At 41.3% G+C, this 15,614-nt stretch overlaps 1 protein-coding gene across 2 annotated transcripts in view; it reads left to right on the top strand.

Moving 5' to 3' along the window:
• LOC126162613 (cuticle protein 21-like) overlaps positions 1–15,614 on the top strand; it is a 311,740-nt gene that overhangs the window by 293,775 nt on the left and 2,351 nt on the right. The window contains exon 1 of one of the 2 annotated variants that reach the window (XM_049919228.1): positions 15,504–15,532. The exons of the other annotated variant lie outside the window; for it this stretch is intronic. Coding sequence (XP_049775185.1) covers positions 15,518–15,532 — 15 coding nt within the window. The 5' untranslated portion in view covers positions 15,504–15,517. Of the gene's footprint in view, positions 1–15,503; positions 15,533–15,614 lie in introns of those variants that run through there. 2 annotated transcript variants of the gene reach the window in all.

Here is a 15,614-nt window from a genome sequence, read left to right as displayed (position 1 = left end):
ACTTAATAACAGAATCGGTAATTTAGAAAAGCCTTTTTCTCGTATTATTTTATATATGTGTTTTATTGTAGTTTGTGGTTCTCTAAGGGGAGAGGCATCGAACTACGCTGAAGACGCCTCCCAGCAGTAGCTGTCATTGACACAGGAATCCAACAACATTCTCATTCATTCATGAAAGATCTGTTCTCCTGTACAAAAAGCGGTTTAGCAGGGATCCCTCGTTGGAAATTGTGCCGAGAACAACGAATTTACAATCCACGTAGTAAATTCAGAGCAAACTGTAGAGTTTAGCAGATGGTGTCCGAATTTCTAGAATGAAGGTAGACCCTCCATGGAATCTAGAGGAAGAGCAGGATAACACAACCAAAGGCAGCGAGCTCTTCATAGTTATTCAGAATCAAGACAAACTCTCATCCACATTTTTTGTGCACCATTTATTTCATTGCTGGACTTGTAAAATACCTTTGACTTAAATTACCGATGAAAAAAGCCTATGACTCTCCTTCAAATGGTTCAAATGGCTCTGAGCACTATGGGACTTAACATCTATGGTCATCAGTCCCCTAGAACTTAGAACTACTTGAACCTAACTAACCTAAGGACGTCACACAACACCCAGCCATCACGAGGCAGAGAAAATCCCTGACCCCGCCGGGAATCGAACCCGGAAACCCGGGCGTGGGAAGCGAGAACGCTACCGCACGACCACGAGATGCGGGCGACTCTCCTTCGGTGTATAGTGTACAATGAGAGAGTTTGAATCAAACATAAGAAAGTAGAAGGTGGAAAGACAGTTGCGTAATACCTCCCGTACAATTATGTATGAAGATATACTGACAGTCCCTGAGGATGAGGACTAGCATCATACGCTAAAACGTTACTAGAGGTATTGTACGTCTCGGCTGGAATAATATACGCTGGTTGCAATCCCACTGGATGGTACACACACAGTGAATGTGCCACGAACGCTCTAATGCCTGTACATGTTATTTAAAAATTAATCCATAAATTTAGATGCATAAAATAGCTGCTGAGGTATTGTGAAAGGGCCGTAATTTAACATAACTCAGATGCTGTAGCTTTCTTCTTGTCGAATCTAAAAATCTGATTTTGTAGTAGAACATATTCTGATGTTAAAAACAATAGCTCTTCTGTAACTAACAGTTTCACTTTCAACCAAATTTTTGAAATTTTTCTCTAAAGTAAACTTTGTTGATGTAAGGAAGTTTAGAAATGATCATGTCAATTAAAATAATACTTTCAACGGTCAAGATATTGTGTTCTTACTCTAGGCAGTTCGCGATAGAAGGTCCAGTGGAGTAGCTGTAAAAACGTGTCATGAAGGAAAGACACGTGGTTGAAACAACTCACCTTCTTCATCGACTAATACTTATTGTCAGATGATGGAATACCAAAGACGTTCACTCGGTTAGTTATCAAGGTTAATGTTGCCATCAAATATAATGCACGGTGTCGTGTGCCTTTCACTCTGTTTAATGTAGCAGGCAGCTGGTTCTAAAGAAACATTGGCTGCTTAAATACGTGTGATCCGTTTACTGTCGGTGTGTAATGAATATCCAACAATACAGGAAAACACTACGAACGAGTGAAAATTCTTTACGCTTCCATAGCAGAAAGATTTTTACCTAGGGGGCTCTCATTTTCAAACCATTGAGCCCATAACTCTCCTACTTCTACTAGCTTGCCTAGGCCGTTCTGGTTTAACTTCTACACAACAGCCAGTATACAATCCACGAAGATATAATCTGGTGAAGCTGTATTCCAGAAGTGTTGTGAGCTATGTCTGGATTATTTACATTAGGGAAACACAGAACAGCTGTGTCATTCAAAGACAGTATTCCGTTCCTTGTTTCACAAATGTCTGAAAGGTGTCAACAATTGTGAGTTTTGCAAATCGGCGAATATTAATGAACAGTCACAGAGAGAGCATGTGCTCTGTAACCGCATACTATACTTTTGAGGGGACCGCTCCAATTATGCGTGGAAGAAGAAACATATTGCAAAATCCATCAATGGAAACAGTGTGGTATGGCAACAAGGGAGATAAAAACCTTTCGATGTATTTGAATTTATGAAGGAGACAACGCTAAAAAGATTATTTTTATTAATATCACACCGAAAAGCTTTTTAATAAGAAACTATCAATATTCATTAATTATGTAAAAGCTTTGTTAACCTTTGCTAATTAAGGTTCCTTATGTGACCAACTGAAACATCTTTAAAAAAAAGTACAATTTTTCAAATGCGAAGGACAGCAATTTATTAAAAGATTTCGGTACAAATAATAAAAACATATGTAAAAGTAAATGTATTTTAGGTTACTAGACATTATTTTTATTTGCCTTTGTTTCTGGTGGCGTTTAACGTTCCGACAGTAAGAAATCCTTAATCTGTTGATGCCATGTACTTTCAGTATTGTCACTGTGGAAGCTGAGATGACAACGTTTAAATGTTTGCTATCTCTCGAAGCTGCTCTTCCTTTCCGTCTGCTTTTGCGGAGGTGCACATATCACTGAGACGTTATGTGTGATAACTGGCGCTTTAAAGGGATAATCAAGAATATAACTCGTGCATGCACCACATTTCCTTACAGAGTGCACAGCCCTCCACCATAACACAACGTGACTCATGATCTAGCTGGCATTCGGACTCTTTCTTCTGTTCTTATTAAGAGTGTTATTGATGATTCTGATTTGCAGAACAACCACCCGTGCCACAAAATATGTTACAAATAAGCACAAAACGCCTTTAATGGAATATCCATTATCAGCCCAACTACCAGTTCTGGGATACCATTTTAAAGGACACAGTAGGAAGTGATTCACGTGAGCGAAGAATTTGGCAACGGCAGGTAGCAGGTCTTCCAAAAATGTGATACAGTTCTGCTGATTTCTCTGCTCTTTCCGTCGCTATAACCTCAATTACTATGTGGTCCGTTAGAAGCATTCTGTCCACGTCGACTCGATTACTTCGGTCATAAAGCTATTTGTTCATCAAAACCTTAATATACGCATAATAAAAGTTGTTCTGATTTAACATAATAGATATTTTCGGCTATAAAACGTCATTGCTGGGAACTGTCAGATTCTTTTCACGCCAGTCAGTTTATGTATATTTACTCTCTCATTTTGTGATTCAAGTTCTGTCATAGTTGCTTTGCCCCTATCTACTGGAATAATTTTTTTTATTATTTTGAGCTTTTCATCATTACAGAGGCTTAACTCCAACATAATGATTTACTCGGAAATTGCTATACAAAGAATAAATGTTCTTAAATTATATTTTCAAAATATTCCTCAGGTGTTTCGATCTTGTGTGTCCTCTTCCTCTGCGCCCTCCTTATTCTGTGCTGTACATTTTGGAGCCAGGTGGTCATAGGTCGTCCTCTTCTTCTTCTCCACTTCGGTTCTCACTCCAGTATCAATTTTGGTATTCTGCCTTCCTCCATTCGTCGTACATGCCCGTACCACTGTAATTTCTTCCCATCCATTACGTCATATATTATTTCTTTTATTTCCATCCTCCTTATTATTTCGGTGTTCCTGATCTTCTGTTTCCTGGATATTTTTTCTGATCTTCTACAGAAGTCCATCTCTAGAGTTTGTAATTTTTTAATGTGTTTCAGGTTAATTGTTCAGGTCTCCGTTCCATACAGAACCACACTCTCTAATATGGATTTGTATATTAATTTTTTAGCTCTGCTCATTACACTCCTACTCCATAAGACTGAGTTAAGCATCCCAATGACCTTCGGTCCTCTACTAATTCTTTTATTGATTTCTGACTTTGATTTTCCCTCGATTTCTAAAATGGATCCCAAATAACAGAAAGTGTTTATCTTTTTGATTTTCTTTCCTTCAATGTATAGCTCATCTGAATCATTAGTCAAGTATTCTGTTTTTTGGTAATTAATCTTCAAACCCCAAGTTTTGTATGCTACTGCTAGTTGATGCACATATAGTTAGCATCCTCCCCATCTTGTGCTACTACTTGATCATCAGCAAACAACAAATGACGTAGGTAAACTCCATCTCTTATTTCTAATCCCATACTATTACATTTACAAGACCATGTTCTAAGGCTAATATCTGTATACGTTTTAAATAATAATGGTGACATGGGACGGCCCTGTAAAAAGCCTTCGCTTGTTCTAAATTTCTATGAAAGTTTATTACCAACTTTCACTTGACAAATGTTATATTTATACATCTGTTGTATTATTTTAATCAAGGAAGGGTTTATGTTTGCCATATGTAGTGCTCTCCAAAGTAATTTTCTTGAAACAGTATCATACGCTTTTTCTAGATCTATGAAAATTAATCCTATATTTTTTGATTTTTCCCTATGTTTCTCCAAAATCTGTCGTAATGTGAAAATATGGTCTACACATGATCTTCCAGCCGTGAAATCACATTGTTCTTCTTGGGTTCTAAAATTTTTTTCCAGTTTGCTTTTAATTACTTTCGCAAAAATTCTCATTCATGTTTTTTTAACAGAAATTCCTCGATAGTAACAAATTTTGCGATCCCCTTTCTTAAATATGGTATGAATGTAAACTAGCTTCATCTCGTTGGCTACTGAATCTCCATGTATCATTTTATTGAAGAGCTATGTTATCAGTTTCACAGTTTTGTCACCACAGTATTTCAGACACTCCAGATTGATATTGCCTGGTCCCAGTGATTTATCATTCTTTCCTGTTCTCAACGCCTGAAGTACTTCACTTTCTAAAATCTGGATCTCATCATTTTCATGTCCATTTTCTTCCACTGTTCCTTCTTCTAGATATTCTTCTCTGTCCTCATTTAATAATTACCTCATAAAATCAGATGCTTTAGCTTATCTGAACGTTCACCAGCATAAAAATCTAACAACCAGCGATGTGGAAAAAAGGTACTGCGACATGTTACTAGGAAGGTATCTCTAATTCAGTTACTCACGAGTGTGGTTCGTTAATTGGGATTCTCTGACACATATTTTACAATGGTAGATGTAAGTAGATACGCAAAGAAGTAACGTTTAAGGTGGGGATTTAGTGCTACTCGTACTGAAACATATCGACAGCAAGTATAAACTTTCATTCTCATGACATGGCACACTCAACCTGTTTCACGCTATTCAAATTATGTTATCTCCTTCCTACTAAACTAGTTTTTTTTTATATTTTAGTTTTATCACTGAGGCCATTATGCACCCAGGTGACAAAAGTCATGCGATACTGATATGCATGTATACAGATGGCGGTGGTATAGCCTACATAAGGAATAAAAGGGCGGTGCATTGTCGGAGTTGTCATTTGTACTTAGGTGATTGTAGCCACACGACGGGAATTAATAGACTCTGAACGCGGAGTGTTAGTTGGGGATTGACGCATGCCAGATTCAATTTCGGAAATCGTTAGGGAATTCGATATCCAGAGACTCACAGTGTCAAGAGGTTGCCAAGAACACGACATTTCAGGCATTACCTCTCACTACGGACAACGACCGAGAGCAGCGGCGTTCCCGTAGAGTTGTCTGTGCTAAGGGACAAGCAACACTGTGTGAAATAATGGCAGAAATCAATGGAACACGTACGACGAACGTATTCGTTAGGACAGTGCGGTGGAATTCGGCGTTCATGGGCTGTGGCAGCAGACAGCCGACGTGAGAGCCTTTGCCAACAGCACGACATCGCCGGCAGCGCCTCTCCTGGGCTCGTGACCATATCGGTTGGACCCTACACGACTGACCGAGCGAGGTGGCGCAGTGGTTAGACACTGGACTCGCATTCGGGAGGACGACGGTTCAATCCCGCGTCCGGCCATCCTGATTTAGGTTTTCCGTGATTTCCCTAAATCGCTCCAGGCAAATGCCGGGATGGTTCCTTTCAAAGGGCACGGCCGACTTCCTTCCCCGTCCTTCCCTAATCCGATGAGACCGATGACCTCGCTGTCTGGTCTCCTTCCCCAAAACAACCAACCAACCAACCCTACACGACTGGAAAGTCGCGACCTGGTCAGTTGAGTCCCGATTTCAGTTGGTAAGAGCTGACGCTAGGGATCGATTGTGGAGCAGACCACACGAAGGCACTGTGCAAGCTGGTGTTGGCTCCATAATGGTGTGGACTGAGTTTACATGGAATGGACTGGGTCCTCTGGTTCAGCTGAACCGTTCACTGACTGGAAATGGTTATGTTCGACTACTTGGACCATTTGCAGCCATTCATGGACTTATGTTCCGAAAAACGATGGAATTTTTATGGACGACAACGGGACTTGTCACCGGGCCACAACTGCTCGTGACTGGTTTGGAGAACGTTTTAGACAGTTGAGCGAATTATTTGGCCACCCTGATCGCCCAATATGAATCCCATCGAGCATATCTGGGACATAATCCAGAGGTCGTGCCCAAAATCCAGCACTGGCAATACTTTCCCAATAATGGACGGCTATAGAGGCAGCTTGGGCTAATAGTTCAGCAGGGGAGTTCCAGTGACTCGTTCAGTCTATGCCACGACGAACTGCTGCACTACACCGGGCAAAAGGAAGTCCGACACGATATTAGGTGGTGTCCCATTATCTTTGTCACCTCAATGCATACAGGGTTTTTCAAAGATTTTGTATAAAACGTCTAGCGTTGATAACCCACGACATGGGAAACAACTTCTGTTAGAGATAAAATGTTCGCCGACACTTGGCGGCGACGCTAAGCGACTTTTAATATCGGTCATGGCCCTAAGAAGTGGCAGGGCGTAGGCATTCTTCAGTGTGAGTATGCAGTGTGTATTACGTGTAATGCAGTCATCCGCTTCGCTTGAAAGAGGTAGGTCGAAGTTCCTGATTTCCTTCTAAAATATCTTTCTCTGCTTAAAGGCGTTCATTCCTAAGGTTTTCTTGTTGAAAATCACTCCATCAAATTACTGTGGTAAGTAGTACGCCGGGTTGGCAGACGCTGTTTGTTTGGAGAAAACTAGTCGTCCCAGGGCCGGCGAAATCTATTACAAGACACCTAGCGCCGCCGGGTAGTGTCGGCGAACATTTTGTCCCTAATGAAAGCTCTCTCCCATAATGTGACCTATCGCCCATAGACATCTGACTCAAGATTTTGAAGCACCCTGTATGTCACGTAAACTACAATTTCTTTGTCCCGTATAACTGAGTATTTGTAGTGTTTCTTTATTCTCTGATAGTGCATTTGAGTTTCGAAAATAATATTTCGTGTGCTTAGAGAATATATTCAGGCTGTTGAGCAGGTTTCAGAGAAATATCGTTACCCTCCATGTTTTGTGCGTAGGCAACATCAGGTCGCTGTTGCGACAGTACAGAAACAAATGGTAGGTCAGTGTATGCACTACGTCATCGAGAGAAATTATTGGGATTGTCTCGACTCATGTAACAACCATGTTACGTACCTTTTAATTAATAAACGGAATCCAAATCCTCTTCCGGTCATCGAGATTTGACTTGTCCATTCTTTCCCTACATCGCTGAAGGTTAACGCAGCGACGGTAACTTGTAAGAGGACACGGCTACTTTCCATCTCCACCCTTGTGGGAAAGGAGCTTGTGCTGCATATCTGCAATGACTTCGCTGTGCACGGAGCAGCACACACTAATTTTCTTTTCTTCTTCTTAAATTTGGATTTCCCGCGTTCAGCTATTACTGAATGGTTGCCACTTAGAATATTCCACGCGAGTCAGTGTGTCTTAGTTGAACAATACGGTTATGGTTCGTGATATTGGATGACAGTTCCGTCAATCAATTCTGCTATCTTTTTGACCTACTGGTGTCCGCCCCTGGTAGCTGAGTGGTCAGCGAGACGGAATGTCATACCTAACGGGCCGGGTTGTATTCCCGGCTGGGTCGGAGATTTTCTCCGCTCAGGGACTGGGTGTTGTGTTGTCCTAATCAACATCATTTCATCCCCATCTACATGCAAGTCACCGAAGTTGCGTCAGCTCGAAAGAATTGCACCAGGCGAACGGTCTACCCTACGGGAGGCCGTAGTCACACGGCATTTACATTTACATTTTTACCTACTGGAAGAGGCAAATTGTACGAACAGTCCAAGTAAATCGGAAATTTAAATAAAGAAGAAGACAGGAGCTGACAGATATATTACTGAGCCATCAATCTATAAATTCTTTGTTGCAAAATACTACCACAAATTATCCATGGAAGGATGAAACATCTGGTACAGTGGAATCCGACCTGGGGAGAGAAAAGTTGGGGTTCCGAAAAATTGTAGAAACACGTAAGGCAGTATTGACTCTACAACTTGTCTTAGAAGATGGATTGAAGAACGGCGAACTAACGATAATAGCATTTGTCGACTTAAAGAATGTATTTGACAATGCTGACGGGAAAGCCACGGGATACCTCCTAATATCGTGACGGACTTCCATCTGCCCAGCGTAGTGTAGCAGTTCGACGTGGTATGGACTCAACAAGTTGTTGGAAGTCCCCTGCAGAAATACTGAGCCATGCTGCCTCTATAGCCGTCCATAATTGCAAAAGTGTTGCCGATTCGGGATTTTGCTCATGAATTGACTTCTGGATTATGTCCCATAAATGTTCGATGGGATTCATGTCGGGCGATCTGGGTTGCCAAATCATTTGCTTCAATTGTCCAAAATGTTCTTCAAACCAACCCTACCATCAGGTCTTACCAATCTAATTCGGGACTCATCTGGCCAGATCACGGTTTTCCAGTCGTCTGGTGTCAAGAGCGTAGGAGAGGCGCTGCAGGCGATGTAGTCCTATTAGCAAAGGCACTCACATCGGTTGTCTGCTGCCGTAGTCAATGAACGCCAAATTTCGTCGCACTGTCCTAACAGATACGTTCGTCGTACGTTCCACATTGATCTCTGCGGTTATTTCACGCAGAGTCCCTTGTCACTTAGCACTGGCAAACGCCGCTGCTCTCGGTCGTTATGTGAAAGCCGTCGGCCATTGCTTTGTCCTTGGTGAGAGCTAATTTCTGAAATGTGGTACTCCAGGTACTCTCTTGACACTATGGTTCACGGAATACTGAATTCCCTAACGATTTCCGAACTGGATGCCCGTGTGTCTAGCTACAGCTACCATTCCGCGTTTAAAGACTGTTAACTCCTGTCGTGCAACCGTAATCACATTGGAAACTTTTTCAGTTGAATTACTTGAGTACAAATGATAGCTCCGCCTGTGCAGTGCCCTTTTAAACCTTGTGTACATGATACTACCGCCATTTGTATATTTTCAACCGCTATCCCATGATCTTTATCACCTCAGTGTACTCTCGAAATTAAGAAGTTGTCAGGAATAAAATACACGGAGCAAAATTTGTGCGAATATCGCACTGCAGTTGTTAAGAGTTGCGCATTAAGACGAGGCAGTAAATGTGAAGCGAGTGAGACAGGCTTGCAGCCTTACTCCCATGTTATTCACTCTATCTATTAAAAAGCGTTAAAGGAAAGCAAATAGAAATTTGAAAGGGAGTTAAAGTTGAGCGAGAAGAAATAAAAATTTTACGAATGGGTGATGATATTGTAAATGTGTCATAGCAGGCAAACAACTTGGAAGATCAGTTCAACGTTGTTGGTATGGAAAGATGTAAGAGAAACATGAATAAAAGTAAAACAGTGGTATTGAAGTTTAATCGAAGTGAACCAGGCGATGTAGATTGAATTAGATTAGGAAATAAACACTAAAAGTAGTAGTAGATGACGTTCACTATCTGACAACAAAATAACGGATGATCGTAAAATTAGAAAGGATATAAAATGCAGACTGGCAATATCAAGAAAAGCATTTCTGAAAAACATAAATATAGAATAGAATTTTAAGTTTTAGGAAGTCTGGTATAAGTAGGCTATTTAGGTTTTCTTATTGGTAACGCCACGTAGCGCTCTGTATGAAAATCACTGGCTGTGCTGTGTGCAGTCTGTGGCTAGTTTGCATTGTTGTCTGCCATTGTAGTGTTGGGCAGCTGGATGTTAACAGCGCTTAGCGTTGCGCAGTTGGAGGTGAGCCGCCAGCAGTGGTGGATGTGGGGAGAGAAATGGCGGAGTTTTGAAATTTGTAAGACTGGATGTCATGAACTACTATATATATATATATATTATGACTTTTGAACACTATTAAGGTAAATACATTGTTTGTTCTCTATCAAAATCTTTCATTTGCTAACTATGCCTATCAGTAGTTAGTGGCTTCAGTAGTTTGAATCTTTTATTTAGCTGGCAGTAGTGGCGCTCGCTGTATTGCAGTAGTTCGAGTAAAGAAGATTTTTGGTGAGGTAAGTGATTTGTGAAAGGTATAGGTTAATGTTAGTCAGGGCCATTCTTTTGTAGGGATTTTTGAAAGTCAGACTGCGTTGCGCTAAAAATACTGTGTGTCAGTTTAAGCACAGTCATGTATAATTTTTCTAAGGGGACGTTGCACGGTTACAGAAGAATGCTGAAGACTGGATGGGTAGCTCTAGTAACTAATGAAAGAGGTACTGCATCGCATTTCATGGGCAAGAACCTTGTGACATAACTTCGCTGAATCATGGGACAGATTGATACGACACATCCTGAGATACGAAGGACAGTTAGTTTAGTAATATAAGGAAGTGTGGGGAGTGAAAATAGTAGTGGACGGTCACTATTAGACTACAGTCAGTGTGTTCAGATGGATTTACATTATCCGATTAAAAGTATTGGGACACCTGCCAGAGGATAATAATCTGGGATATGTCTACACTTCGCTTTTATGACGGCATGAACTCTGCTGGGGGCACTTTTAATGGGTAAATACACGTACATTTGTAGTTAAGCTGGATAGGACGTATAAAAAGTCATGTAGATGGAGAATAGCTTTATTGATCACAAAGTATGCGTGACGCTTTCGTAATTTTCTCCGTCTTATGATATCCGAGTGCAAAGGTAACGCAAGGACAAGAGTATTACCAGCTGTGTACATAACAAGTCTGTCATCTCACGTTACGCACACAACTGGTAACGCTCTTGTCCTTGTGCTACCTTAGCACTTGGATTACTGAGGATGAAAATAATTCCGAAACGCATCATGCATACTTCGTGATCAATAAGGTCATTCTTCACCTACTATACGATTTTTATGCGACCTATCCAGCTGAACTAAAGTTCTACAAATTAACTCTCCTTCACATCTCAGGATGTGTCGTATCAATCTGTCTCTTGTTTTCAGAGAAGTATTGTCACAAGGTTCTTGTCCTTGAAATGCGACGCAGTACATCGTCCATTAGTTACTCGATCTATCCATCCAATCTTCAGAATTCTCCGGTAACCATTTTAAAAGCACTTATTCTCTTGTCTTTACTGTTTATCGTACACTGTTTACTTCCAAATAAGGCTCCATACCACAAAAATATCTTCAGAAAATACTTCTTAATACTTAAAATTCTATTCGATATTAAAATATTCATCTCTACTAGAATGGCCTCCTGCCTCCTACGTGACCTTATGTCAGGCCTTCATTACTTTTAATGAGGTGCCTGAATGCCCCTGGAGGAATGCCAGACAATTCTTCCCCAGGAGCCGTAACCAGAGAAGGTAGTGATACTGGGCGATGGGATCTGGAGCAAAGTCGGCGTTGTAACGCACCGCAAAGGTGTACCATTGGGTTCAGGTCGGCACTCCGAGCAGGCCATTCTATTTCAGAAATGTTATTCTCCATAAACCACTGTTTCACTGATGTTATTTTTTGACAGGGTGCATTGTCAACCTGATACAAACTGTTATCGTCTCCGAATTGTTTCTCTACTCTGCGCAGTACGCAATACTGCAAAATGTGTTAATGTCTCTACGCATTTGGTGTTTTACTAAGCGAAATAAGGGGACCACTCCCTAACCATGAAAAACAGCCCCATATTATACACTACTGGCCAATAAAATTGCTACACCACGAACATGACGTGCTACAGACGCGAAATTTAACCGACAGGAAGAAAATGGTTAATTTTCAGATGTGTTACGACCCATGGCTCTACCCTTCATTCGATCCCTGCGAGACCCTACATTTCAGCAGGATAATGCACGACCGCATGTTGCAGGTCCTGTACGGGCCTTTCTGGATTCATAAAATGTTCGACTGCTGCCCCGGAAAGCTCATTCTCCAGATCTCTCACCAATTGAAAAAGTCTGGTCAATGGTGGCCGAGTAACTGGCTCGTCACAATACGCTAGTCACTACTCTTGATGAACTGTGGTATCGTGTTGAAGCTGCATGGGCAGCTGTACCTGTACACGCCACCCAAGCTCTGTTTGACTCAATGCCCAGGCGTATCAAGGCCGTTATTACGGCTAGAGGTGGCTGTTCAGGGAACTGATTTCTCAGGATCTATACACCCAAATTGCGTGAGAATGTAATCACATGTCAGTTCTAGTATAATATATTTGTCCAATGAATACGAGTTTGTCATCTGCATTTCTTCTTGGTGTAGCAATTTTAACGGTCAGTGGTGTAACATCGCCTACTCTGTACTTCACTGCTGACGTTAAACGCGATGGTAGGTAAAGGATTTTAGACATTCGCCAAACTCTAACCCTTCCATTGTCATTGCCGTAGGAGCCACTCTCCACACCACCTAAAGCGTCATTTTGCAAGCACTACAGAAATATGTGCCTCATGAGCAGGTGCTCGACCACTGTATCCCAGTCTTCTTAATTCCTGACTCACAGTCAGTGTGCTAGCCGGACGCTGATAGCACCTGAATCCTTATGCAGATTTCACACTGTTTTCTACAATCACACTCCACAATGTTCGACAATTCCTGTCCGTTAGTCCGTCAGATTTGCCTGGTCTTTGTTTAACTATAGTTGTTCCTTCGCGTTTCCATATCACAATCACGTAACCAGCTTCGACTTGGACAAATTTGGAAGGTTTGAAATGTGCCTGATGGATCTGTGACTCTGGTGATATCCAATGAATAGCCACGTTTGAAGTCACAGAGCTCTCTTTACCGATCCACTTATTGCTTCTTTACTGATAGCACAATACTCTTCGTTTCCTTTTATATTAGTTGTTTCAAAACGTGGAAAATATAGAAGCAGGAAAAGGTGCGAGCCCGGACTTCAGTCCCGCGAAATCTTGTGTAGGTGACACTTGGGTGTATTCGAGTCCAGTGCTGCGGTGGCAACGACAAGTCGATGTGATACGTGCAGCACAACTTCCGGAAAACAATGAATCGGACAACGACACATGTTCCAGATTTTTTTGTGTCAGTATTTAATATGTGACAGCGGTTCTGCCTGGTTGTCAGGATAAAATAAGATGGGTAGCACTACAGAAGGTATGTTTATATCATTTTGCACCGGTGAAATGACGCTTATCGACTTAAAAATAAACTACCACCGTTGTCATCCGAAATCGTCGGCTGCAATATTTACTATGGGTGCCTCAACTTTGTAAATGACTCTCTTACTACTTTAATGGTATAGTTAACTAGTGAAAATGTATTTGGCTTCGGTTGTTTGTGCGTTTTTAGTGGACAGTCATTTTTCTACCTTGCGACAATGCCACACGGTACACAGCCATTGCGCAACAATGCACAGTAATCTGCAACAACGCATTAACTGAAGAAGATAAACAGATGACAACTCAGATAAACGTTCTGAGTTTCTAACCATCTTCTAGTGGACAACGCGATAGCAACCTTCCTGATAGCAATAACTACGCAAGCGGTGAATATTACCACTATTTCAGTTAAAAAATGTAAAATATGGACTTTAACATTTCTCTGTGGAAATTACGAAATCTAAATTGTTATCAGCGACGTTAAAAAGCTTTATAAACGAATTTCACTCGAATCCACTACATTACAATTATTGATCCGCCATTTCAAATATTGTAAATTTTGTATTCGTTATCACTGATCCGAAAAATCTGAAAGGAACACAGTTTTGCAGGATTTTGTGTCCGTTTTTCTATAATATCCAGGTGTTGAAGCCAGTTGGTCCAATGTGTGACAGGCTTGCCTCTTGTGACATATAGTGCTTAATTTTGCGTTACATACGAGTTTCCGGATACTTTTGATCAGATAGTGAGGGTCCACTAAATACGCAGAGATGAAGAAGCTTCAGGACATACCTCGAACAGATGAACACAACAACGAAACATTTCACAGAGCAAGCAGTGAAGGAAGCAAAGGAGACTTTTGTCAAGAGAATCAAAGTTTAAGCAGAGGATGTAAGAATGTTAAGTTAATTACGTTCATCACAATTGATGGTTTTGGAAGGCCTGCAACTTTGTCATTAAGGAGAATAATTTTCCGAAACACGTTGTGCTAAGCATGAAAAAACAAGTAACTGCTGCAGTTTATCATCATTCAAAGCAAGAATTTAAAGTTTGCTGATGATATTGTAATTCTAGCAGAGCCGGTAAGGAACTTGAAATATCTGTGGACAATATCTTGAAAAGAGGCTGTTAGGCAAACATCAACAAAAGTAAAACAAAGTTAATGAGTGAAGTAGACTTAAATCAGTCGATGTAGCGTAAATTAAATTGGGAAATGCTTCACTAGAAGATGTAGATCACTTTTGTTGTTTGGGCAGAAAAAGAATGTATGTTGGTCGAATTAGAGAGGGTGTAAAAAGCTAACTGGCAATAACAAGAAAAGAATTTTTGAAGGAAGAAAATTTGCTAACGTAGATTATAGTGTCAGTCGGTCTTTTCTGACGCTATTCGTCAGGTGAAATTCGGAAGATGAAAAGTTCAGACAAGAGGAAAATAGAAGTTTTTTAAGATGTGGCATCACAGTAGAATGCTAAAGATTAAACAGCTCGATCAAACATGTAATGAAGGGGCTAATGAATCGAAATGAGGAGAAAATAGTTTTAAGACACAACTTCACTCAAATAAGTGATAGATCATATCCTGAGGCTTTAAAAAATAGTTAATTTGATACTAGTGGCAAGAAAAGGAGGATGGGGAAGAGAGTAAGGTTGGCTAAAGTAAGGGCGTTCAAATGGATGTAATTTGCGATAGTTAAGCAGAGATAAAGAGCCTTAGACAGGATAGACTAGCGCGGTGAGCTGCATCAAATGCCTCTTCGAACTGAAAACCACAACAGAATAAACCACCCCGTTCTTTTCCTCACTTACGTAGCAGACTCTAACCAAACTAAAATCCAATATCAAAACCATGCTGACTGAAGTATTGCATATTTTTTCTTACATATACCACAGGGACAAAAATCTTTTTGTCGTGTGGAGATATAGACCTGGGCACTGTCCACACAACACAGTGGCGGTGCAGTATCTCTGTGCCGTTTCACAACCTGCTGCTGTTGCGTTACGCTCGTAGGAGGGGCGCCACCCAATCAGCCAACCAACCACATCCACGCGGGGCCACGCGATCTTATCGTCCGTGGCGATCTGCTAGACCCCTGGAGGATATGCAACCCGGTGAGCGGGCAGCCCGCCGACGCTGCAGGTGTGGTCGGCGTTCCAATTCGGTATAAAAAGAACGACCAGGCTGCGACGGACACAGTACCTGCCCAACGCACTACTACAACATGGTCGCCTGCAAGGTGAGGAAAGTCGACGATATCAGCGCATCGTCAGATAACACAGGAGGTCCATCGGGAGCTCTGTGCGACAGCAGCAGCTGGT

This window comes from Schistocerca cancellata, chromosome 2 (genome assembly GCF_023864275.1).
Source record: "Schistocerca cancellata isolate TAMUIC-IGC-003103 chromosome 2, iqSchCanc2.1, whole genome shotgun sequence".
Taxonomy (NCBI): Eukaryota; Metazoa; Arthropoda; class Insecta; order Orthoptera; family Acrididae; genus Schistocerca; species Schistocerca cancellata.
This window is presented reverse-complemented; position numbering and strand designations above follow the sequence as displayed.